Here is a 26,668-nt window from a genome sequence, read left to right on the forward strand (position 1 = left end):
GTTTTAGTTTCATAACAGTAATAGAAACATCATCTTTTTGATGATGATCTGCAGAAATTTACACTGAAAAATATTTGTCAATACAGTACTAAAATTGAAATAAAGTGCAACAACATGTCCTCAAAAGTCTGTAACAAATGAGACACCAGGTGGGGAAGTCAAAAGTTATGCATATGCTTACCTATAACAACTATGTGGGAAAACCAGTGCTGAAAACATGCAAATGTCAACACTACCGTAGTACAGCATATATTTCAGTTATGAAGGTATGACCTGGTAAAAACCATATATTTTTAAAATGACAAACTAGTGCATCTTTAAAAATCTGCTTTACAATGTATTGTGGAGGATGCAATCAAAATGCTCTTACCCAAAGTGCTGGTGGCTGTAGGGCTGGCAAGACTGCCAGTGGCAGATGAACCTATTGGTACAATGTCCTGCATGGTCATTTTAGGAGGGGGAAGAGTTGGACGTGACTCTGTTTCTAGGAACTTCACAAATAATGCAGAGAAAGACTGGCAAAAAGAAACAACATTTTAGCAATTAATAGGAAGTAAGTACATTTTCCGTGGTGAAAGACGAGTAGAAGAATCGGTAAAACAAAGCATGAAGTGCTTACGGATTTTTCACATTATTGTTTAGCAAGTTTGTGTTAAAATACCACAAAACCTATCAATCTACATTACTTCTTTCATAGATGAATACAGCATAATGAATTTCGCTGAAGATGGCAGTATACATGCATTTGCATTTCTATAATATGCACAGAAATACATACACTCAAAAAATACATCTACAAATCAGTATTCAGCAGCCACAGTCAATGAAATGGAATTATCTGAAGAGTCACATCCTTGACATGTAATTCAATACCTACAAACAATTTAACTAAAACTTAGCAGCTTGTGACAGATGCTTTTATCTATAGTTATACAAAAAGCATTTATACAAACATATTCAGCATCCATATGGTTAACATGTGGGAAACAGGGTGGGGACTAGGCAACTGAAAGTATTTTCATAAAAGCAAACATAGATTTAAACCTTCACAAAATCCTATACTTGCAGGAAGTTAACATAAGTATCTAAAATATGTGTGTTGTGAGTTTTGCCATGACATAAAACTGTAGGGAACAGTAACATTTAAGTGAAATACAACGAATCCTCATACCATTGGTATTGATTAGGATAATCACAGAGTTTGGAATTCACTGATGTGTTGCTGATCATGGTATCCAGCTGAAAACAGGACACTATCAGCTGAAGAATGGGTAGAAACATTTTACCAAGTTCTAATACACATGCATTCAAACAAAGAACAGCCGACAAAGTAAGTGCTTCAGTATGTATTATTCAAACACGTAGCTGAATTCCAATAAATAAAAGCAGTCAATACAACTAATCCTACAAACAGTGCTATACAAGCGTTAATTGTCAAGATTACTGACTATACATGGACACTGAGTCTGATACACTAAGAAATATTTTCATGTAATGTCATTCCGAGGTTTTAAGGTACGCACTAAAAGTTCCAACCGCAATAAATGCAATCCCTTTTCTTACATAAATTACACAAATATGCAGCTGTTAGGAGTGGCAAGCAAAATGATAGAAGTCACCTTGTGTACAACTGTCTCTGCAGGACTGCCAAATGAAATCTAGAAGGAATCAGATGAGGCAGAGGGGAAGCAGGTGACAATGCTATAGCCAATAACTAGGAAGTAATGAAATCAGCAAGTCAGATTCAGACTGCTGACCTGAATGACACAAGAATATTTTGCATAACAGCCTTAGGCCATTTACAGACTTAGCAAGGTGGTTCTGGAGGCAAGATTTTGTTTATTTACTAGTCTGAGGACTGCTTTGATAGGCTGACTCAAACATAACAAGGGTTAAAAGCCTTCATTTACATTTCTAGGCCAGACACACACATCCAGACCTCCACCAACTCTTCACAAGCTACCACCCTCTCTCAATGTTTGTCACACATCCTCTTACACACACTACCCTTGCCCTTCAACCTTCACCATCTCACATCTTCACTCCTTTGATCACAACTCATCCAATTATGCAGATGGCGCAGTGGTAGCATTGTCACCTCACAGCAAGAGGCTCTCCAGTTCGACTTTCGGCTGGAGAGCCTTCTGTGTGGAGTTTTCATGTCCTCCCTGTGCTCGTGTGGGTTTTCTCTAGTGCTCCAGTTTCATCCCACATACAAAGACATACATCTGGAGCATTTCTCTCCGGGCATCCGCTGAACATTAGCTTTGTTCCAAGTCAGGCTTTCCTGGTAAACAAATTTAAATAATCAGAGCCACTTGCGATTCAAAGTCCTACTCTTTCCACTCCCTTGTACTCCTACATTTTTTGCCACATTCCATGCTTCCTTCACTCATCGCCTTCCCTCTGCCTCTAGTAAAAAACTGAACAGTTGACCAGAGGTTCTTCTGGACTCCTCTGTGCATCTAATCTCATCTAGTAACCATTTACAATTTTGGGTTACTGGAATCACCACCACCATCAACCCATTTTTCCCCATTTTTTTGCATGGTGGGCAGGGTGTTGCATCAGCTATCACCAACTCTCTATGCAATATCACTCTCCTACCTCCTTCTGCAGTCAAGCCCAGCTGTTGCAGGTCTTCTCTCACACAATCTATCCATCTTTTGCTGGATGCCCTCATCTCCTCTTACCTTCTTACTCACCCTTGCAAATCTTCAAAAAATTGTCTTCTGCTGTCCTGCACATATGCCTGCACCACCAAAATCTGTTCTCTTTGACCTTGTCTGCAATTGGGACTACTCTGGCTTCTGCTCTGATGTCGTCATTTCTTCATCTGTCCTCCAGTGTGCATCCTACCTCATACACTTCATCTCCATCACCTTCTAGCTTTGTCAACTGCTATTCCTTCACTGCCCAGGTTTCGGTACCATACAGCAGCACTGATTTCACCACTGTTTTGTACACCTTGCTTTTCACCTTCTTTGGCAATCTTTTGTCACACACGACCCCTGGCACACTGTTTCTGTGGGCTGCAGTCTCTCTGATTATAGCTTTGTCCTCCTCATTTAGACTTCCTTTCTCCTCGACCATCCCTCCTACAAACCTGAAGCTGGTTAACCTGCTCGACTTTTTCCCTTCTGTCTCAATTCTCAGATTCTTCTGATTTTCCTCATTTTGCCATTACAACCATCTTACCTGTACTCGCGCTTCATCTAGTGCATCTTCAGTCTTCCATTTCATTCCTCTATCATTTACTAAAGTTCTTGTTCAGAGTCTGCCTTTAATACCATGTTGTCTTCTGCATGAAGCAGCCTTGTTAATCGGCCTCCTCCAAACTGTTTGCTAATGTAGCCTATCAGTATGATCATCGGTGGTCTGAGAACTGAACTCTGATGTACACCCACTCAAACTGGGAACCCTTCTCTGAGTTCAAACACTGTTCGCACATGTGTCATTGCGACCTTCTAAACAGACTGCACTAATTCTACCACTGTTTCTAGAACTTGAAACAATTGCAAGATTGCCCAAATCAGCTTTCTTTATATCTTGTCATATGCTTTTTCTACGTTTAGGAATGCCCAACTGGACTCTTTCCTCATTTCTAACTCCTTCTCAACTATCTGTTTCACTGGCAACATTGCGGTGGTTGTGCTGCATCCTGATCTGAATCTGAACTGTTTGTTTATTTTGAGTTTTATATTTATTCATCTTTTGTTGACAAGGTTGATCCCACAATAGGCAGACAACCTCTTCCCAGGGGCGACCACAGGTGGTATTTATACTACTAGGGAAAATTTGGCCAGGGGCATTGGGGAACTTCCCCTATTCATCATTGTTGTGAGTGGGTCCCATTTTGCAGGAGCACTTCCTGTTTCCATTCCAGGCACAAAGGCAGCCCAGAAAAACAGGGAGGCAGACGGAGGGAGGAGATGATAATGGAGTGGTGAGAGAAATGGAGGAGACAGCAAATATAGAGACTAGAGAATGTGTGCAAGATTCTGAGGAGATGTTTCAAAGAAATATGTTGACGGAGATGAATCAGGAAATGATAGATGTGTAATTGCAACCTACCAGTCAGGAGGGCTGTAGGATGATTTACTTAAAATAATGGTGATGCACAGCGAGCCACAAAATAAATGAGATGTTTCCTGGGGGGACATCATGGAGAAGCTGCAAAAGGAGGATGCAGACCAATCCTGAAGAACAGTGGCAAGAGAAAAAAAACACATGCAGAGAAAGTAAAAGAAGGGAAAAGGGGAGTAGCAGAAAAAAGGCAGAAGAAAATGGAAAACAGAAGTATGTGATAAGGATTGAAAGTAAAGAAGACAAAAAAATGGACAAGTATGTATTGTGGGGCAATTTAATAACTCCTTTGGGTGCAAAAGCACATGAGGTAAGAGCATTTATTCTTATTAACAAAGAAAGACATTTTGTGAAATTATATGAGACTGTTTCTTCAACTGAAAAGTTTCTTAGAGACTATGAAAAAAGACTTTATCCCATGGAATCTTTATGTGATAAAAGCATTTAACAGGGAAACAAAAAAGAAAATTCATGTACAATTTCTAACAGAGTTGGAAAAAGAGACTTTGAAAGGACAAACTTTATATAAAGTAGCACTGGACACTGCAAATGTTTATGACGAACGAGGTTTATGGACTGATGGACTGAAATATAATACTTTGTTAAAAAAAGAGAGAGAAAAAATTACATATACCAAGCATGATAAATGTGGTGGTGGGGAATAGGAGTGTTGTAAAATACAGGGGATAACCCAAACCATGTTTTTTTTTTTTTGGAAAAGGATGACATTTGATAAGTAATTGTGGCAAAAGAAAATGTTATATTTGTGGAGAAATGACATAATGCAAAAAACAAACAAAAATACATGAATGCAAATGTTATAATTGTCCAAAAATTGGACATTTATGAATGGAAAAAGAAAGAAGAAAATGAACAAAGTGAAGACATTTTAGAAGTAGTAGAAACAGAAGAAAAATTAGATGAAGAAAAATAGTAATAAAGTGGAGACAGAAGGAGGTTCTGAAATAAGGGAAGAAGACAAACTGGGAGGCAGTAAAAGGGACAAAAATTATATTCGTAAAAGGATAAAAGACTGAAAAAAACAATTTAAAGGTATAAGTACAAAGAAAAAAGAAAGAGATGAAAAAGAATATATATAGTTAATGATGAGGGGTTGGTATAATGGTTAATGTGTGTGACTCTCAGACACAAAGTACAGAGTTTGTCACTTTTGGAAGAGAAATTGGCTAGGCTTAGAATGGCTTATTAAAAAATTTTACTTGGTAGTTAGCTATGAATTTATAAAACCATAAATATATGGAAAAAGGAAAATGAAAATTTTAGTGTGTTCTCTTTAAATGTGAATAGTATTAAGAATATAGTAAAAAGAATGATGATTTTGGAGTGATGTAATAAGTGTGATGCAGATGTAATTATATTAGAAGACAAAATACTTACATGAAGAAAGATTACAAGCATGAACCTATGGAGAAGAATGATAATCTGGAGTTTGGAAAATGACAGATGTTCTGGAATAGCCATATTCTGTAGAAATGCAGTAAATATATTAGATGTAACTTTAGCAAAAATGGGAAGATTAACCACTGCAAATTTAAAATGGAAAGGATATAAGAATTATAACATTATGTCTTTCTTTCGGCTTTTCCCGGTTAGGGGTCGCCACAGCGGAACTCCAGTCCGTACTGGCTTGCCGGGCCTAACACACAACCTTCAACGAAGGAACGCCCATTCACGCATGTCGCCACACAGAAGACGCTCTAACTGAGAATCGAACAGGCAACGTCTGTGAGGCAACAACACTACCGCAGCACCACCACCGTAGTTTATGTGCTTACAGTAATTGTAAAGAAAGGGAAAGCTTATTTCATCAGATTATAGACTACATAGTGATAAATATGAATATTATAACAGCAAACTAACTGATTTAAAAGGCAAGTGTAAAAAGGAAGGGCTGTTTTTTTTTACCTGGAATAGCTTCTGTAGCTTACCCTGAACAAGCAAACTGTGTTTTTAGCTGTTTGCTGCATTATTTTAAAATCTGCACTTAAAGTTACATTTTAGTCGAATTTGATCGAAAGTTTGTTTGTTTGTTTAATTTAACTGTTGAGGCTGCCCACTAAAGTGTGCTAGCCTGTGTAACTGATTTATCACTGTTTCTGCATTTTCTGTGTGTTTCTATCAAAAAAACAAAAAAAATCCTTGTTTTCCCGCCTCTCCTCGACTAGTTTAGTCCAGTTTACAGGCATTGCTGTATTCTGGGCTGTGGTGTAGTTCCTGTGTTGTCCATTACCTTGCTTGGATAGAAGGAAGTTTCTTTGCTCACCAGTGGGAGTGGGGAGCCCTGAGCAGCCTACCTGTCCCTGTAGGAAGTGACCTCAGCACAAGAGCTGTAGTAATTGGTTGTTTTGGACCATTTCTAGCTCTTTTGTAGTTCCCTGTTTAAAATCCGCCTCTGGGCGTTTTTTTCTGGGTATACTGCTCAGACAAGCTCCTCGTGGTCCTGCAGAGTGGTCCTAGCTACAGAGAACACAGAAAAGTGACTACTTTCTGGATTTAAGTATCTTGCTGTTTTTTTTACCTGGAATAGCTTCTGTAGCTTACCCTGAACAAGCTTAAACTGTTTTTTAGCTGTTTGCTGCATTATTTTAAAATCTGCACTTAAAGTTACTTTTTAGTCGAATTTGATCGAAAGTTTGTTTGTTTGTATGTTTAATTTAACTGTTGAGGCTGCCAACTAAAGTGTGCTAGCCTGTGTAACTGATTTATCACTGTTTCTGCATTTTCTGTGTGTTTCTATCAAAAAACAAAAAAATAATCCTTGTTTTCCCGCCTCTCCTCTACTAGTTTAGACCAGTCTATAGGCATTGCTATATTCTGGGCTGTGGTGTAGTTCCTGTGTTGTCCATTACCTTACTTGGATAGAAGGAAGTTTCTTTGCTCACCAGTGGGAGTGGGGAGCCTTGAGCAGCCTACCTGTCCCTGTAGGAAGTGACCTCAGCACAAGAGCTGTAGTAATTGGTTGTTTTGGGCCGTTTCTAGCTCTTTTGTAGTTCCCTGTTTAAAATCCGCCTCTGGGTGTTTTTTTCTGGCTGTACTGCTCAGACAAGCTCTTCGTGGTCCTAGCTACAGAGAACTCAGAAAAGCGACTACTTTATGGATTTAAGTATCTTGCTGTTTTTTTACCTGGAATAGCTTCTGTAGCTTACCCTGAACAAGCTTAAACTGTTTTTTTAGCTGTTTGCTGCATTATTTTTAAATCTGCACTTAAAGTTACTTTTTAGTCGAATTTGATCGAAAGTTTGTTTGTTTGTTTAATTTAACTGTTGAGGCTGCCCACTAAAGTGTGCTAGCCTGTGTAACTGATTTATCACTGTTTCTGCATTTTCTGTGTGTTTCTATCAAAAAAACAAAAAAAACAAAAAAATAATCCTTGTTTTCCTGCCTCTCCTCAACTAGTTTAGACCAGTTTACAGGCATTGCTGTATTCTGGGCTGTGGTGTAGTTCCTGTGTTGTCCATTACCTTACTTGGATAGAAGGAAGTTTCTTTGCTCACCAGTGGGAGCCTTGAGCAGCCTACCTGCCCCTGTAGGAAGTGACCTCAGCACAAGAGCTGTAGTAATTGGTTGTTTTGGACCATTTCTAGCTCTTTTGTAGTTCCCTGTTTAAAATCTGCGTTTGCGCGCATAGCGCAGCGCCGGTTAAACTTCTTCTGGCTCCGCCAAGTCTGCTCTTCAAATTTTCCCTTAAGGAAGCTCTACTCTTAGTATAATCAGACTACTCACTATATTATAAGCCTAGCACTTGTTCTCAAAACTTCTCTACTAAGTAAGCACTCTCGTACTAAGTAAGGCACTACATCCACCTACCACCCCCTGTGAATATCCACTTCCCTTAAAGGCACAGCACTCCCTTATGCTGTTCTAGCATGTCGAGTGGTAGATTACTGGCGTCCTTTCCAGTTCAGCTGGTTAATCTGGGTATCTTGAGACAATGCTACAATTGTCTCATGTACACAGACAACCCTCTCCTCCTCCCAACAAACACAAATACATGTGAGAGATGCAACTATATAGCCAAACTGGAGGCTGAACTCTCTCAACTCAGGGCTGGCATGACCAGACAGGAGGAGAAGGTAACCACACACACAACAAACCCAGTCCCACATAGACCTACCACAACTGCAAACCAAACACATAAAAACACAAAGACATTCTCGGAGGCTCCAATAAAAAACTTACCAAAACAACAGAGGCTCCCAAAGCAGACATCCTAAAATACACCACCTCAAAACAAAACACATGCAACACATACACTTCAATAAATCAGTGTGTCAACCAATCACAGCTCTTAAGGCCAAACACCATGCCTGATACACTAGTAATAGGTGACTCTATAGTCAGACACACTGATGTCCTGCTTACCAGGCTGAACAAGGAGAGGGTGACTGTGAGCTGCCTATCGGGAGCTAGGATCCACCACATAACACACGCACTCAGGTCACTCCAAAGCAAGTACAAATATGACTCCATCATTGTCCATGCTGGCATGAACGACCTGAGACATACCTCCCTGGACTACATGAAAAGAGACATAGAGGAGCTCTCCGATTATGTAGCCCAGGCTGGTATGACCCTGACCCTGAGCAGCATCTTGCCCTCACCAAGAATGATGCCACAATACAAAGACAAGATGATCAGCTTTAATAATTGGCTCAAGTACTGGTGTCATTCTAAAGGGATCCAATGTCTGTCTGCCTGGGATGACATGTTGGACAAGCCACGCTGCTTCGCAAGGGATGGCTTACACCTGTCACCACTGGGCTTCCGGATATTGGCCAAAGCTCTTGCCACCCCCATAGTGCCTTTTTTAGGCAAGGCTCAAAAGACAAACCCACCTCCTTAAAAAACAAAAATGGAAAAAAACTAAGGGTAATGCTGCTCAACGCCAGAAGTCTAAATCTCAAGATGCAGGAACTCGATGCACTCCTCAGCATGGAGAACATCGACATCTGTGTAGTAACTGAAACCTGGTTCAAGGCTCCTGAGAGCACCCCAGCGCTACCAGGCTATACCTCGTATCATGCTTTTCGGCCCCAAAACCCGGGCCGAACCACAAAGGAGGGAGTGTCCATATTCATCAAGGACACCCACACCTCCAGGTTAGTAGCAACACATGAAGCATCAGAGACCATACAGGTGCAACTAACCATAGGCAAAACTGCTATACAACTGGTAGCATGTTACAGACCACCCTCCCAATCTCAGGAACCCCACTCAGCCTTCCTGAAGACATTGGAGGATATGAATGTATCACAAAATACCATCATACTGGGAGACTTCAACTACCCAAACATATATTGGGTACATTATTCTAGCCCTAACACCCTAGACCAAAGGTTCCTGGAATTCATAAATTCAAATGCACTGGAACAACTAGTCACCTCTCCCACTAGGGGAGATAATATACTAGACCTGATCATCACAAACATGGGGACAAAATGCTCCACACGGAGGTATACCCCTCACTAGTGAGATCTGACCACAAACTAATCACCCTGGATATACATATCCCACCTCCACCCCCAGCACAAAAGACCACAGTGAAAAACTTCTCAAATGCAGACTTCACTCTTCTTAAGACTGAGATGGTATCCTTTAAGCCCACTGGGCCAGTGGATACCACATCCCACAATGCCGAATCCTTCACAAATGCTTTCTATGGACATCTCCAAGAATGCATGGATCATGCAATCCCAAATAAATCCAAGTCCCTCTCCACCAAAGGCAAGCGTCCTGTCTGGTGGACCTCAGCCATTAACAAATTGTATAACAAAAGAAGGAAGCTACTGCACGTCAGAGCAAAATCCCATAAAGGGAAGACATCTCTGATCAACATTAGCAGAAAACTACGTTCTCTCATAAAAACAACCAAGGCCAACTTTGAGAGAAAAATCGCTAAGGACACTAAAGATAACCACAAAGCCTTCTTCAGCTATGTTAGAAACCTGGGTGGAAACCCTCAGATATGCTCAGAGTTAGTTCACAACAACAAAAAATACACTGAACCCACATATATTGCCAACATTCTGGCTGACAGGTTCAGTGCAAATTTCTCCCCTCCATCACCCCCAAAAGAAGAAATACTTATCCCAGCTGAATGTAATCTCCCTGTCATCTCAGATGTCCAAGTGAGAGCCGCCCTCAACAAAGCTAAAAACACAGCATCAATGGGACCTGACTGTATCCCGGGTTGCGTGCTACGTGAACTCCAAGAGGAGCTAAACCCGCACATAAAAATGCTATTTAACCTTAGCCTTACTACAGGATATGTACCTGAACACTGGAGTACAGCAACAGTGGTCCCACTCCACAAAGGGGGTATCTCTACAGACCCTGGGAACTACCGCCCCATAAGCTTAACCAGCCTGATCTGCAAAGCTATGGAAAGAATCTTTATGGAACTCAAACAGAGACATAGGGGACCTACAGACACTTGACCCCACCCAGTTCGGCTTTGTAAAGGGCAGATCCTGCCTTTTGAACCTGGTTGACTTTTTCAAAACAGTCACTAGAGCCATTGATGAGGGCAAAGCAGTCCATACAGCCTACCTGGACTTGGCTAAGGCCTTCGACACAATACCCCACTCAGGCATCATAGATAAGCTCAACAGCTTAAACGTAAACCCTTATGTCACTAGATGGGCTGCAAACTGGCTGAAGGACAGAACCCTTAAAGTTAAAATCGCTGGAGCAATGTCAGACTCAAAGCCAGTCACAAGTGGTGTCCCACAGGGATCTGTCCTGGGAACCCTCTTGTTCGGCATTTATTTCTCAGATATTAAAGCAAACATGGGAGGGTTGTGGCTGACAAAGTTCGCAGATGACTGCAAACTAGGCGCCATAGTCGATACACCAGCGGACACATACATCCTACAAAAAGGCCTCTCAGAAATGGGCAACTGGTGCCGGAGTCACGGCCTTAAACTAAATGCCAAAAAATGTATAGTCATACCCTTTGGGAAAAACAAAGTACCCACAAATTATCACATAGACAGCAACCTACTAAGTACGGAAAAAGTAATCAAGAGACCTAGGGACCCAAGTCGACAGCGACCTCTCGTTTGACACCCACGTTGCCAAAGTGGTTAGAAAAACATTCTACCTTGCACACCTCATCACGAAGGGATTCACATCCAGATCCAGGGATGTCATTGTACCCCTGTACTCCTCCCTCATCAGACCCATGATTGAGTACAATGCCCCATTTGGTATGTACCTCACCCGGCATTTGCAACAGCTGGAGAGACCACAAAAGTACCTCACCAAGAGGATCAAGGGTCTCCAACATATGTCTTATTCTGCCAGACTAAAGAAACTTCAGCTCTATTCAGTAGCATACCACCTGCTCAGAGGTGATCTCTGCCTGACGTACAAGGCCATGTCCAATCAGGACCTGATGGACATGCTCCACCTCAAAAAATCCAAATCCATCAGGACCACGAGAGCTAAAGACTTAAACCTCGGCACAAGTATGAATAGGACATGCTGGAGGGATAGCTTCATAACCCAGAGGCTTCCCATGCTTTGGAACAGGATCCCAGTTCATGTTAGGCAGAGCCCCTCACTGACTCTCTTCAAGAGAAATCTTGATGAGTGGATGGGAGATCGTAAGTTTACCCCAGGGGTCACATCTGTGTCACTGCTAGACAGGGGCACAGTAAACTAATTCTGTTATATAAGGGGACCTTCACTGTGTCACTACTAAACAGAGGCACAGTATTCTAAATTTATTCTGTACATTTTTGTACCATTTCATGGGGTGGCAAAAGCCACATCACTATGGCTAGGCTTACAAATGCCCCAGGGCAGATAGCCTAGTACTAAACTATGAAACTATGGAAATGATATACGAAAAATGTTAGAGGTTATAAGATGTGATAAGTTAAAACTTTGGGACAAAAATTCATGGACTTACAAAAGGGGTATGTACAGAACCGAAACAGATTATATTACAGTATCAGAAGGTTTAGTTATAGGAGAAGGGAAGGTAGCTGAAACAGGATTTTCTGATCTTCTTGCAATATGGATTGAGATAAAGGAAGACTATGAATATATAAAATAGGCAAAGGAATAAAATGGATAAATGAGAAACCATGGAATGAAGAAGGAAAGAGAGTAGAAATACAGTTACAGAAAGATCACATTACTATGAAAACATTTTATAAAAATTGGTCCGAAAGATGGATGATATTTAAGGAAAAATATAAAAAGTTGATGTGAGAAAGGTAGAGAAAGAAAACTATAAAAAAAAAAAAAAAAAATACAATGATGCATTCGAAGATTTAGAACATAATGACAAAGTACTTTGACAAAGAAAAAAAAATTGTATAAAAGAAATTAAGAAAATATAACTGTTATATAAGAAAAGATATTTTAAGAAGGAAAAGCTTATCAAGTTGCTTAAGCAGATTAGTAAAGGAAGATGGTAGAATTAAAAATGTAAAAGGAGAAACATAAAACAATTTAGGAAAAGATTAAGAATAGTGTAGCACAATATGTACAAAAAATGTTTCAAGAAAAAAAGGTAGTGAAATAAAAACACATGGTAAGTTAAAGTTAACAGAAAAAGATAATAAAGAGCTGGAAGTGGAAATTTCTTTAAATGAGCTAGATAAAGAATTAGGACAAGCAAATACAGATTCAGTTGCAGGACCAGACGGAACAGGGTATGAAATGTAAAAAAAAAAAATGAATTAATGGTTAAATGAATATTTTTATGTATAAAGAATTATGTAGTGGAATACTTAAATTCATATGGAAGGAGGAAGCTAGAGGATAATAAAAAATGGGGACTGATGGCATTGAACAATAATGAAAATATTATGAAAGATGGTGGTTAAAAATTATTAATGATAAAGAAATTGTGGATGAAATTATGAATACAAAAAAAAGTGAAAATCCTGACAGGAGATCATAATAAGGCATTTGATACAATTGTGCATGAAATCTTATGGGTAATAATGAAATGATATAACATAAGTGAGAAAGTTAAGAAAAAAATTACATATTCACCATAATGTACCATCTACTTTGTCCATTTTCACTCTTCCTCAACTGATGGGTTCGCATACAACACTTAGATCTGACTTGGCTGCTTCTACCAGATCACAGGATCTAAGAACTCTCAAGCTCCAACATTTACCCACAATGCCCCACCAACCTAAATACTTCAGAGTTTGCTACCCCTAGATATCAAGGGACAAGCTATTATATAAATTAACAAAGGTAGAAAGGAAAAGGTAAGCTGGAGCTCAAACAAGGAACAAAAGTTTCTTGTATAACTCTAGGTCTTTCCAGAAGGAAAAGGAGGGAAAGACGTTGAGGAAGAATGAAAATGGACAACACAGATGGAATGTTATGGTGAGTGCAGAACCTTTTATCTGATGTTGCCATTTATGAAAATGGACAACACAGATGGAATGTTATGGTGAGTACAGAACCTTTTATCTGATGTTGCCATTTATGAAAATAGACAACACAGATGGAATGTTACGGTAAGTACAGAACCTTTTATCTGATGATGTCATTTATGAAAATGGACAACACAGATGGAATGTTATGGTGAGTGCAGAACCTTTTATCTGATGGTGCCATTTATGAAAATGGACAACACAGATGGAATGTTATGGTGAGTACAGAACCTTTTATCTGATGTTGCCATTTATGAAAATGGACAACACAGTTGGAATGTTATGGTGAGTACAGAACCTTTTATCTGATGTTGCCATTTATGAAAATAGACAACACAGATGGAATGTTACTGTAAGTACAGAACCTTTTATCTGATGATGTCATTTATGAAAATGGACAACACAGATGGAATGTTATGGTGAGTGCAGAACCTTTTATCTGATGATGTCATTTATGAAAATGGACAACACAGATGGAATGTTATGGTGAGTACAGAACCTTTTATCTGATGTTGCCATTTATGAAAAAGGACAACACAGATGGAATGTTACTGTAAGTACAGAACCTTTTATCTGATGTTGTAATTTATGAAAATGGACAACACAGATGGAATGTTATGGTGAGTACAGAACCTTTTATCTGATGTTGTCATTTTCACTCATTCCTCAACTGATGGGACAGAGTTCCCGGCTACTGTAACCTTCAGAGGTCCTCATGGAAGGATACTCCAGAGCACTGCTGAGCCAAAGGCTGCTATGTTCCTGAAAATCAAATCTAATTTGCAATGAACAATGAAGGTGTAAGAATTAACCAAAGTTGCATCTACACTTGCCCAAAAGGCTGAAGACATTGCCATAGACCTCCTAGAATGAGCTGTAGGGGGATTTGGGCAAGCATAAACCTTTTACCATAAAGAAAGGAGATTCATCCAACTTAACCATTTGGCCAATGTGACTTTGGGTACTGCTTTGCCCAGTCTGTTAGGATAAAAGGAAACAAATAACTGGTCAGACTTTCCGAAGTCTTTAATTCTATTAAAGTAAAAATGAAGTTGTCTATCCACATCCAATAGGTGGAGTAGAAACTCTCCCTTATTTGAAAAGTTGGGAAGGAAAACTGTTAGATTAATGACCTGGTTTATGTTGGGACTCAGAACTAACTTGGGTAAGCAGAATGGATTTGCTCTCAATGACACTGTCAAATAAAAAAAAAAACAGATAAGGATGTTCAGAAGATAGAGCCTGAAGTTTGGATACTCATCTAGCTGATGTGATAGAAACCAGAAAAATGTTTTTCCAAGACAAAATTTAAGCTGAAGGTTCAAAGGGAGATTGTGTTAAGGCCTGAAGCATGACAGCTAAATCCCAAGGAGGAGTTGGATCCTTTAAAGGTGGCCTAAGCAAAAAAGCTCCATTAAGAAAGGTCTTGCATAGTTTGGAACATGTTAAGGTATGGTTATTTTCGCCTATGGGGAAATTAAAAATGGCAACCAACTGTACTTTAATAGTCAAGAAGCTAGACCCTTCATTGAAAACTGAAGTTAAAATTTGACGATAGATTTCACAGGTCCTGAAAAAGGATCTATATGTTTGCTAAGGGCCCAGAAAACATACCTTTTCCATTTACTCTTGTAAATTCTTCTAGTAGAAGCTTTTAGAGAACATAAGATATGATGTACCAGGAACAAGAGCCTGGGCTGTATAGCAATTAATGGAATATGAGAAACCATACAGACAATTTGAGGCCTGTTAAGTTAGGTGAGACAGGATGTCTGGAGTTGGATGTAGAATCCAGGGTGGATGACAAAGGTGAGGCCAGAGGAAAGGGAACCAAATCTGACAAGGCTACAAAGGTGCAATGAGGATAACTGTGCTCTTCAACCAAAGTGCCTTTTCTTGAAATTTGGGAATGAGAGGTAACAGTGGGTAAACATAAAGCACACTGGAGGGCAAATTGTGTACTACATCATCTCTTGGTGACTCCCCCGTTGGAGAGATTAGGGCAAAGAACCTGCTGCACTTGTTGAGGGGAGAAGTGAATAGGTAGCAGCATGGCTGGCCCCACTGACAGAAAATTCTCTCCTCCACCTTAACATTGCGACACCACTCACTAGGCATCAAAATGGATCTGCTTAGTTTGTCTACAATCATGTTGGATTTCCCCAGAATGTGAGTTGCTATTAGGAAGTGACCAAGAGAGAGACTGTTCATTGCCAGACTCTCTTAGCTTGTCAACAAATAGAGTAAGACCTGGTTCCTTCCTGTTTGTTGATGTACCAGACCACTGACATACTGTCTGAATTGTAATTTTCCCAGATGGGAGAATGTTTTTAAAGGCCTGCAATGCTTCATGTTCTCATCTCCAGGACACTGACATGGATCTTGGCCTCTTTGGAGGACCACGTACCTTGGACTGTCCTTCCCAAGTAATGCCCCACCCACCCCAACTGGGAGGCATCCATGGTTACCGTGGTTGTGGGCAGGGGAAGAATAAATGGACTGTCCTCACAGAGCTGGTTTAAATTAATCCACTGAAGATGGTATCTTTTGCACGCTTGCGTGATCTTGTCTGGAGTGTTTAATGGATATTGAACAATACACTATTGGATTGAAAGGGTCCAGGTGAAACCTGGCCAGAGGAATGAGGGTAACAGCTGCTGCCATGGATCCCAGGGCTTGTAATATTAATCGGACCAGAAGAGAAACTTTGAATCATTCTCTTGACTTGAGACCTCAGTGAGGGAAGAGAGGCCATCTGACTGACTGTGTGCAGATGAGCACCTATGAACTCCAGATTCTGTATAGGAATGAGCTGAGATTTGTTGTAATTGGTCATGACTGTCAGATGAACACACGAATGGAGCAAGTAGTCCCTTGACTGTAGAAGTCGATGCCTGGTTGGGGCAGTTAGGAACCAGTTTCCTAAATATGGAAACACCTGGAATCCCAGCAGTCTAAAGTGAGCTGCTACCACTGCCATGCATTTGATGAACACCCTGGGGGCTGTGGTGAGCCCAAAAGACAGTGCTCTGAACTAGTAGTGGCTGGTTCCCAGACAGACCTGCAGACATCTTCTGGAGCGATTGTTTACTTTGATGTGTGCTAAATTTCTGGCCAGTCTTTTCGGTACTGGCTCAGTGTCCATCTCCTTCTATACCCACCAAGAGACAAGGTCAATGAGCTCATGAGCCTGGGAAGCCACCCAAGAAGTAGAGGGGCCAGACCGGAAAGCCTCCAGGAACACGGATTCCTTCTGGGAGGTGGTGTTGGGAGGACCAGCCACCTTTCTGTTTCAGTAGCTCCAAGTCTAACATGTCTGACTGATAAACCTTCAGGATTCAAAATATGCATTACCTGTGGGCACCAGCTTCCCAACTCATGCCCACAGGGAATGCGTGTGCTATCTAGGTTCTGATCACTTCAGAGTAGACTGTGCAATCTGCTCCAGTTTCAACTCCAGGGCCTTAACAGATTGCACAAATAAGTTAGTTTTACATGGTCTTCTCCATTCTTCTACTTCCTTGGTTACTGGGGCTGAATTCCTCTCCAAGAAGCCTGAAAAAAACAAGCCTGAATCTTTATCAAAAGAGGAGGAGTCCCGGAAAACATCTCTTGATTGTTCTTCAACTTATGCATCAGTCCTCCAACAGACCCACCTACAAAGGTACATTAGAAGTTGGATTCATCTGCCTCTGATCCAAACATTCTGAAAGCCAGGTCCCCTCAGATCTCATCACTGCTGCTGAAAGCCAGGTCCCCTCAGATCTCATCACTGCTGCTGAAAGCCAGGTCCCCTCAGATCTCATCACTGCTGCTGAAAGCCAGGTCCCCTCAGATCTCATCACTGCTGCTGAAAGCCAGGTCCCCTCAGATCTCATCACTGCTGCTTCTTGCAGACTGAGTTGCATCTAGGCTCTCTCCCCCTTTTCTGAAGGGCTCCCGTGAAGACACTCCACGCCTCCGTCCACCAAGTCCTCTCTTAGATCATCCAGAAGCCTCTCAACAGCTGATATGGACAGGATGAGGAGGAAGTTCCTCAAAGCACAGATTCTGATGGGGGTTCTGCCAGCTCTGTCCCCAACCAGGTCTGCGAGCCATCATTTCTCCACCTCTCCACTGGTATCTCCTTTTCCAATCTGAACCTCTGTTTCAAAGCATTCAGATCTGAGATCCCTGGGGATGTCTTAATTGGATCCAAAGATTATTTGTTCCTCAACTCCAATGGTCCCCCTGAGCTGTTCTGCGCAAAGACTCTAAGAGCTGGAGGACTCTCTGAACCAAAGCATCAGCACCAATCAGGGGGACTGGAGTAGACTCAAACTTTTGGAGCCATCTTTTCTCCTTGGAGCATTGGCACTGGACAACTCAGGTCTGACTCCCTCCTTGGGTGGAGTGCTGGTGGTTCTGCAGGAGCCTGCTTAGGCTCTGTCAACTTCTGTGTCCCCTAGATGTTCTACCTTTGAGGTTGTGGAGATTGTTTTCCTCCTTGGCTAGAGCAGGGACATCCCTGCCACCATCAGATCAGAAAACCCTGCAGCATGCTCTTCTTTGCTCTCAGTCTCGACCATCCCTTCCACTGGGCAGCCAGCCCAAAACACTCTCCAGCCAGTCCATCAGTACATTTTTATTTTTTCTAATACTTCCCCAGAACATCCCACTAAGGAAGTCCCTTGGAACAGAATGTATAAGAGGAGGCACTTAGATTCCCCCCAGGAATCTCTCACACAAAACCCCAATTCTGATGACAGGGAGGGGTCCCCAGATCACCACCTGCTCCAAGAAAACAATGTGAGCTTTAAGCCACTTGTCCACCAACTAACCCACCACCTGTGGTAAATCTCACTTGGTGACAAACTGTGACCTCCTGAAAGCAACAATGGAGAGAACAGCAGCACTCCTTGCCTGGTGAGTGACCGCAAGAGGCTACCGAAGTCACACCCAAGTTGCCCCTCACCGCACCAGATAGGCATGCAGGCCTGGAGGGAAATGGTGGGCTGTTGGAAGAAAGCCTGGATCAAAGACAAGGTATGGACCACTGCAGTGCCACTAGTAAAGCTGTGGTAGAGACTGCCTAAATATTAACATAAACTGACAAAAATAAAACACAAAACAGAATGGTGGCAACAAAGAGAGGAAGAGACAAAATACAGTGCAATGAAAAAGTATTTGCCCCTTCCTGATTTTTTATTTTTTTGGATGTGTCACACTTAAATGTTTCAGATCATCAAACAAATTTAAATATTAGACAATTAGAAAAGCTAACCCAAGTAAACACAAAAAGCAGTTTTCATGTGATGATTTTATTTATTAAGAAAAAAAAAACTATCCAAACCTACATGGCCCTATGTGAAAAAGTAATTGCCCCCCTTGTTAAATCATGAAGTAACTGTGGTTAATCACATTTTTGGGAAAGCTGAGTTCAATTTCACTAGCCACACCCAGGTCTGATTACTGCCAGACCTTTTGAATCAAGAGATCACTTCAATAGAACCTGTCAGACAATGTGAACTAGGCCAAAAGATCCCAAAAAGGAAGACATCATGTTGCCACCTAAAGAAATTCCGGAAAAGATGAGAAACAAAGTAACTGGCATCTATCAGTCTGAAAAAGGTTACAAAGCCATTTCTAAAGCTTTGGAACCCCTGTGAACCATGGTGAAAGCCATTATCCACAAATGGAGAAAACATGGAACAGTGGTGAACCTTCACAGGGGTGGCCGGCCTACAAAAATTACCCCCAAGAGCGCAGCGACAACTCATCCAAGAGGTCACAAAAGAACCCAGAATAACATCTAAAGAACTGCAGGCTTCACTTGCCTCAGTTAAGGTCAGTGTTCATGACTCAACCATAATAAAGAGACTGGGCAAAAATGGCATGCATGGCAGAGTTCCAAGGTGAAAACTACTGCTGACCAAAAAGATCACAAAGGCTCATCTCACTTTTGCCAAAAAACATCCTGATGATCCCCAAGACTTTTGGGAAAATATTTTGTGGACTGATGAAACAAAAGTTGAACTTTTTGGAAAGTGTGCATCCCATTACATCTAGCGTAAAAGTAACACAGCATTTCAGAAAAAGAACATCATGCCAACAGTCAAACATGGTGATGTGGTAGTGTGATGGTCTGGGGCTGCTCTGTTGCTTCTGGACCTAAACAACATGCTGTGATTGATGGAACCATGAATTCTGCTCTCTACCAAAAAGTCCTGAAGGAGAATGTCTGGCCATCAGTTCATGACCTCAAGCTGAAGCACACTTAGGTTCTGCAGCAGGACAATGATGCTAAACACATCAGGAAGTCCACCTCTGAATGGTTTAAAAAAAACAAAAAACAAAATGAAAGTTTTGGAGTGGCCTAGTCAAAGTCCGGACTTGAATCCAATTGAGATGCTGTGGCATGACCTTAAAAAGGCGGCTCATGCTCGGAAATCCATGCTCAGAAACCCTCCAATATGGCTGAATTAAAAATTCTGCAAAAAGAGTGGGCGAAAATTCCTCAACAGCGATGTGAAAGACTCATTGCCAGTTATCACAAATAAAACCAGCAAGCACAAACTAAGAAAATAAACCAGATCCAAAGCAGTGAAAGGTTTAAATTGATGATACACAGCAGCCACAGGACAGAGAGAATTTATTGAGTATTGAGTAGTATTGAGAATAAATTCTCTCTGTCCTGTGGCTGCTGTGTATCATCAATTTAAACCTTTCACTGCTTTGGATCCGGTTTACTTTCTCAGTTATCACAAATGCTTGATTGCAGTTGTTGCTGCTAAGGGTGGCACAACCCCTTATAAGGTTTAGGGGCAATTACTTTTTCACATAGGGCCATGAAGGTTTGGATATTTTTTTTCCTTAAATAAAATCATCACTTAAAAACTGCATTTTGTGTTTACTTGGGTTATCTTATAGGTTCATAGGTTCATAGGTTCATACTAGGCTATCTGCCCAAGGGCATTTATAAGCCTAGCCCATAGTTATGTGGCTTTCGCCACCCCTTTAGTTTGAATAAAAACTATGCCTATCATTTTTCTGTGCCTCTGTCAAGCAGTGACACTGAAGTAATCCCTGGGGTATATCTGCGATCTCCCATCCATTGGTCAAGATTCCTCTTGAACAAGGCCAGCGAGGTGCTCTGCCTCACATGTACCGGGATTTTGTTCCATAGCATAGGGAGTCTCTGGGTGATGAATCTGTCCCTCCAGCACGTTCTATTTATAACCGTGTCAAGGTTTAAGTCTCCCGCCCTTGTGGTTCTGAGGGATCTAGATTTTTTGAGGTGAAGCATATTCATCAAATCTGGGTTTGACATGACCTTATATGTCAGGCACAGGTCACCTCTGAGCAAGCGGTATGAGACTGAATAGAGCTGGAGTTCTTTCAGTCGGGCAGCATAAGACATTTTTGAGACCCTTTATCCTTTTGGTGAGGAACTTTTGGGGCCTTTCAAGCTGCAGCAGTGTCTGGTCAGATACATTCGAGCGGGCATTGTACTCAATCATAGGTCTAATGAGTGATGAGTACAGGGGGACGATGACCTCCCTTGATCTAGATGTGAATCCCTTCATGATCAGGTGGGCGATATAGAAGGTTTTCCTAACTACTTTAGCAACATGAGTGTCAAGCGAAGGCTACTGTCAACTTGGGTCCCCAGATCCCTAATGACTTTTTCTGTGCTCAGTGGATTGCCACCTATATGGTAGCTAGGGGTAACCTTGTTTTTCCCAAAGGGTATGACTATGCATTTTTGGCGTTTAACTTCAGGCCATGGCTTTGGCACCAGTTATCCATTTCTGTGAGGCCCTTCTGGAGGATATCTGTGTCAGATGTGTTTTCGACTATGGCCCAGTTTGCAGTCATCTGCAAACTTTGTCAGCCATAACCCTCCTGTGTTTGCTTGTACTTCAGAAAAGTAGATGCCGAACAAGAGTGGACCCAGGACTGAGCCCTGTGGGACACCACTTGTGACAGGCTTTGAGTCTGACATGGCTCCAGCAACTCTGACCCTGTGGGTTCTGTCACTTAGCCAGTTTGCAACCCATCTTGTGATGTATGGGTTTACATTCAAGCTGATGAGTTTTTCGATGATACCTGAGTGGGGTATTGTGTCAAGGCCTTTGCCAGGTCGAGGTAGGCTGTATGGACTGCCTTTCCCTCATCAATGGCCTTGGTGACTGTCTCGAAAAAGTCAACCAAGTTTAAGAGGCAGGATCTGCCTTTGACAAAGCCAAACTGGGTTGGATCCAAAGTCTGCAAGTTCCCTATGTCTTTATTTATGAGTTCCATTATGATCCTCTCCATGGCTTTGCAGATAAGGCTTGTCAAGCTAATGGGGCGGTAATTTCCAGGGTCTGTGGAGGCACCGCCCTTATGAAGTGGGACCACAGTGCCGTCGCCACTCCTTGGGTACGTATCCTGAGGTGAGGCTAAGATTAAACAGCTGTCCTAACTGTGGGTTTAATTCCTCGTTGAGTTCATGAAGCACACAGCCGGGGACACCATCCGGTCCCATGGATGCTGTGTTTTTGCCTTAGTGACGGCAGTTCTCACCTGGGCGTTGGAGATGTTTGGGGGGCTACAATCCTCTGGAATAGATCTCTCTCCTTTTGGGGGGGAGAAGTTTGCACTGAACCTGTCAGCCAGTATGTTAGCAATGTGTGTAGGTTCAGTAATTTTCACATCATTTTGAACTAATTCTGAGCATATCTGGGAGTTTCCTCCTAGGTTTCTAACATAGCTAAAGAAGGCCTTATGATTGTCTTTAGAGTCCTTGGTGATTTTTCTCTCAAAATTTGCCTTGGATGATTTTATGAGAGCTCTTAGTTTTTACTTATAATGATCAAAGGTGTCTTACCTTTCAAGGATTTTGCTCTATCTTGTAGTAGCTTCCTCCTTTTGTTGTAGAGCTTGTTTATGGCTGGGGTCCACCAGACTGGATGCTTGCCTTTGGTACAGAGAGTCTTAGTTTTGTTTGGGATTGCCTGATCCATGCAGTCCTGTAGGTGCTGGTAGAAGGCATTTGTAAGTGATTCAGCGGTTTGAGTAATGTTTACCACTGGCTCAGGGGCCTTAAAGGAGACCACACTAGTTTTTAGAAGTGTGAAATCGGCTTTTGAGAAGTTTTTCACTGTGGTCTTTTTTGTTTCAGGTGGGGGCGGGATGAGGACCTCCAGCGAGATTAGTTTATGATCTGATCTCACCAGTGAGGGGTATACTTCTGGTGTTGAACATTTTGATCCCATGTTCGTGATGATGAGATCAAGTATGTTTTCTCCTCTTGTGGGGATGGTGACTAGTTACCTTAGTATCTTAGTCTAACATTTACATTTGTTTGATGATCTGAAACATTTAAGTGTGACAAACATGCAAAAAATAAGAAATCAGGAAGGGGGAAAATACTTTTTCATTGCACTGTACACATTACTATGAATGTTTCGGATGATAATTCATACTGGTACCTACTGGTGTACAGCACAGCTGCTAGGTATGCTACTATACCAAGTGTAGTAGCTCTGTCTAGACATATAAACTCAAATGTCCCTGATGTATGATGTGCATGCAAGTGGACAATAGCACCATCGACATAGGCATGGTTGGGTGAGTTGGTGATGAGTCTACAATGGCATAATGGGGATGCTGGATGACTTGCCATGCAGGTTTGAACAGTGCAACATGCCTATGATGATGGCAGTTTGTTGCACCTCAGGTAGAGAAAAAAGAAGTTATGTCTTACCATAATGTTCCATCTGTGTTGTTAATCTTCTTTCATTCATCACTGATGGGTTCGGAACCAAGGCGACCTATTACCAAGCTCTCGCCTGCCAAAAAAACTCTTGAGCTAAGTCTCTGCCCAGAATGCCCTTCTCCCTGTTACATCAGATCGAGTTTGCTAAGAAAGGAAGTAAAGCCGAAGCCACTTCTACACAAGTACCCTAGTGCACCACTTAAGACCCAAGGCATCCCCCAGGAGCCTTTGGTGGGGGAAGGAGGGTGGGAAGTGATGAATGAAAGAAGATCAACAACACAGATGGAACATTATGGTAAGACATAACTACTTTATCTGATGTTAATCTTCTTTCCATTCATCACTGATGGGACAGAATCCCAAGCTACCTTGATGTCCATGGGTGGCCCTTATGGAAGAACATTCCTGAGTACCACTGAGCCAAAGGCAGCTCTCCCCCTGGAGACCAGGTCCAATTTGTAATGACTGATAAAGGTATGGGGCTTAGCACAAGTAGCTGCTGCACAAAAGTCATCCATGGATGCCCTGGAATGGAATGCTACAGAAGTTGCCATAGATCTAGTGGAGTGGGCTTTAACTTTTGGCATGGATTCATTATGGAGGGAATAGGTGACATGAATGCAGTCCCTTAGCCATCTTGATAATGTAACCTTGGAAACATCTTCTCCCATTTTTGGTCCCGAAAAGGAGATGAAAAGCTGTTCAGACTTACGGATAGTTTTGGTCCTGTCTAGGTAAAATCTTAATTGTCTATGTACATCTAAGGTGTATAGACAATACTCTCCTCTATTGGCAAAATTCAGAAAGAACACTGGTAGATCAATGGACTGGTTAATAGTGAATTCAGAAACAACTTTGGGAAGAAAGGATGGGTTCGTCCGAAGTGACACACTGTCTTTATGAAAAACCAGATAGGGCCTCTTGACACACAATGGCTGCAGCTCCGAAACTCTTCTGGCAGAAGTAATGGCTACCAGGAATAAAGATTTCCAAGACAAAAACTTTAGGTCAAACTTAGCCGCAGGCTCAAAGGGCTTTTGAGTCAAACACTGGAGGACTAAAGTGAGGTTCCTTGGTTCTACAGGATGAGAGAAGGCCTGAGATGAGAGGTCCCTTTGAAGAAAGCCTTGCAGAGGCTTAAAGAGTTAAGAGGGGTGCCATCTATACCACTGTGGAAGTTGAAAATTGCCACTAGATGCACTCGTACTTGTACAGGCTGAGGCTCCGTTATCAAAAAACTTAGCCAAGTATTGAAGCACTGCAGTAACTGGAGCTGAATACGGGTTTAGCATTTTATCCTTGGACCAAACAGAAAACCTTTTCCATTTATCCTGATATAGTCTTCTGGTGGATGGTTTGTGAGAGGCCTGAATGATGTCTCGAATAGTTGATGAGAGATTAGCATGCCTGGCGACTAGCGGAAGTGGAGAACCAAGCTGTCAGTTTGAGAGCGGACAGGTTTGGGTGACTCAACCCTTGGGGGTGAGTTATCAGATCTGGCAGAGGGTCCAGAATCCACGGCAGGTATACTAAGTGAGGCCAAAGAAGGGGGAACCAAACTTGTCGAGGCCAGAATGGGGCTATGAGGATCGCCTTGCATCTCAACCAAAGAGCTTTCTTTAGAAATTGTGGCATCAGAGGAATGGGAGGATAGGCGTACAGAAGTCCAGTGGGCCAATCGTGGATCAGAGTGTTCCTCAGTGACTCCCTCTCTGGGGGAAAGGGTGAAGCAGCTTCTGCATTTGGTGCTTGATGGGGAGACGAAAAGATCACAGCAAGGCTGGCCCCAGTGGCTGAAGATTACAGATGCCACCTTGGGGTTGAGGGACCACTCGTGGGGCATGAGGATGCATCTGCTCAGTTTGTCCGCAAGCGGTTGGAAGCTACCACCCACTGCCAAATTCTCATGGCTTCTCGACATAGGGAGTAGGACTTGGTTCCTCCTTGCTTGTTGATGTACCAGACCTCTGACATATTGTCTGACTGAATTGCAATTGTCCCAGAGGGGAGGGCTGAATGGAATGTCTGCAACGCTAACAGCACGACTCTTAGTTCTAGAACACTGACATGCAGGTGGGCCTCTGAAGTGGACCATGTGCCTTGGACAGTCTATCCCTGAAAACCCCACCCGATTAGGGAAGCATCCATGGTCACGGTGGCTGTGATGGTTGAAATGAGTGGCTCCAAAGATCTATGTCTGGCCTCATCCACCAAAGCAGGTCCTGCATGCAGGAGTTGGTTATTCAAATCTTGTAATCCAGGGGATGACAGTTTGGGAACCACTGACACAGAAGGAGCCATTTCAGAATTCACATATGTAGCTTTGCTAGAGGCACTATTGGAATTGATGCAGCCATAGAACCTAGGGCTTGGAGAGCTTCTCTTGCAGAGGCTGATGTTTGAGAAAGAATCACTCAGATTTGAAGCCTCAATCGATGGAGTCTGTGAAGAAGGAGGGACACCAGACAGGACTGAGTATTGAATACTGCTCCAATGAACTCTATTTGTTGTGTAGGGACAAGATTTGATTTCTCCCAATGTATCATTATTCCCAACAATTTTGCCAGAGAGAGTATGTTGTAACGCAGTTACCAGAAGATGCTTGGTGGGGGGCAGTAAGGAGCCAGTCGTCTAGATATGGAAACACCTGGAATCCTTCTAGTCTCAAGTGAGCTGTTGCCACTGCCATGCATTTCGTGAACACTCTGGGGGCTGTAGAGAGACCAAAAGGCAGGGCATGGAATTGGTAATGACTGGCTCCTAGCCGGAAGCGAAGGAGACTCCTTGAGCATTTGTCCACCTTGATGTGATAATATGCATCCCAGAGATCTATACAGCACATCCAATTGCCTTCTCTTAAAAAGGGAAGGATGGACTGAACCGTGACCATCCAGAATTTGGTGTTGGTGACAGAGTTGTATAAGTTGCTGAGATCCAAAATGGGTCTCCAGTCCCCTCTCTTTTTTTGGCACCGAAAAGATTCTCGAGTAAAATCCGGATCCACGCCGGTCTGGTGGGACTGGTTGGATGACTCTATTTGAGACAGCTTTATAATCTCTGAAGCTGCTTCTTCCCTTTGGGTGGAACGTCGGGAAGTTTTCTTGGAAATTCTGTCTGACAATAAAGGGGAATGGTGTAACCTCTGCTGATAATACTCTGCACCCAACGATCGGTGGTGATAGAGTGCCAGGCAGCTTGGTGCAGAGAGAAATTACCCCCAAACTGCTTCCAGAGGTAAGCAATTGGGCCGCCCCTAAAGAGCACTGATAAGCCTGTCCAGAGAAGGAGTCGCTGGAGCCTTGGTTGTGAGGACCCCCCCCCTCTGCCTCTATAGGAGCTTCTTCCAGAATTGTTACTCCCTCTTCCTCTGGGAGTATCACCACGTGCGGCATGGAAAGGACCCTGAGAT

At 42.3% G+C, this 26,668-nt stretch overlaps 1 protein-coding gene across 1 annotated transcript in view; it reads right to left on the minus strand.

Annotated features, from left to right (window-relative positions):
• Window positions 1-317: 317 nt before the first annotated feature.
• Window positions 318-26,668, minus strand: part of TRIP11 (thyroid hormone receptor interactor 11) — a 1,664,886-nt gene continuing 1,638,535 nt past the window's right edge. Inside the window, exon 20 of the mRNA XM_044073627.1 lies at window positions 318-515. Within this exon, the coding sequence (XP_043929562.1) occupies window positions 318-515 (198 nt within the window). The remainder of the gene's footprint in view (window positions 516-26,668) is intronic.

The sequence above is a fragment of the Protopterus annectens genome, chromosome 6.part0, assembly GCF_019279795.1.
Source record: "Protopterus annectens isolate FY-2018-M chromosome 6.part0, PAN1.0, whole genome shotgun sequence".
In the NCBI taxonomy this organism is placed as follows: Eukaryota; Metazoa; Chordata; order Ceratodontiformes; family Protopteridae; genus Protopterus; species Protopterus annectens.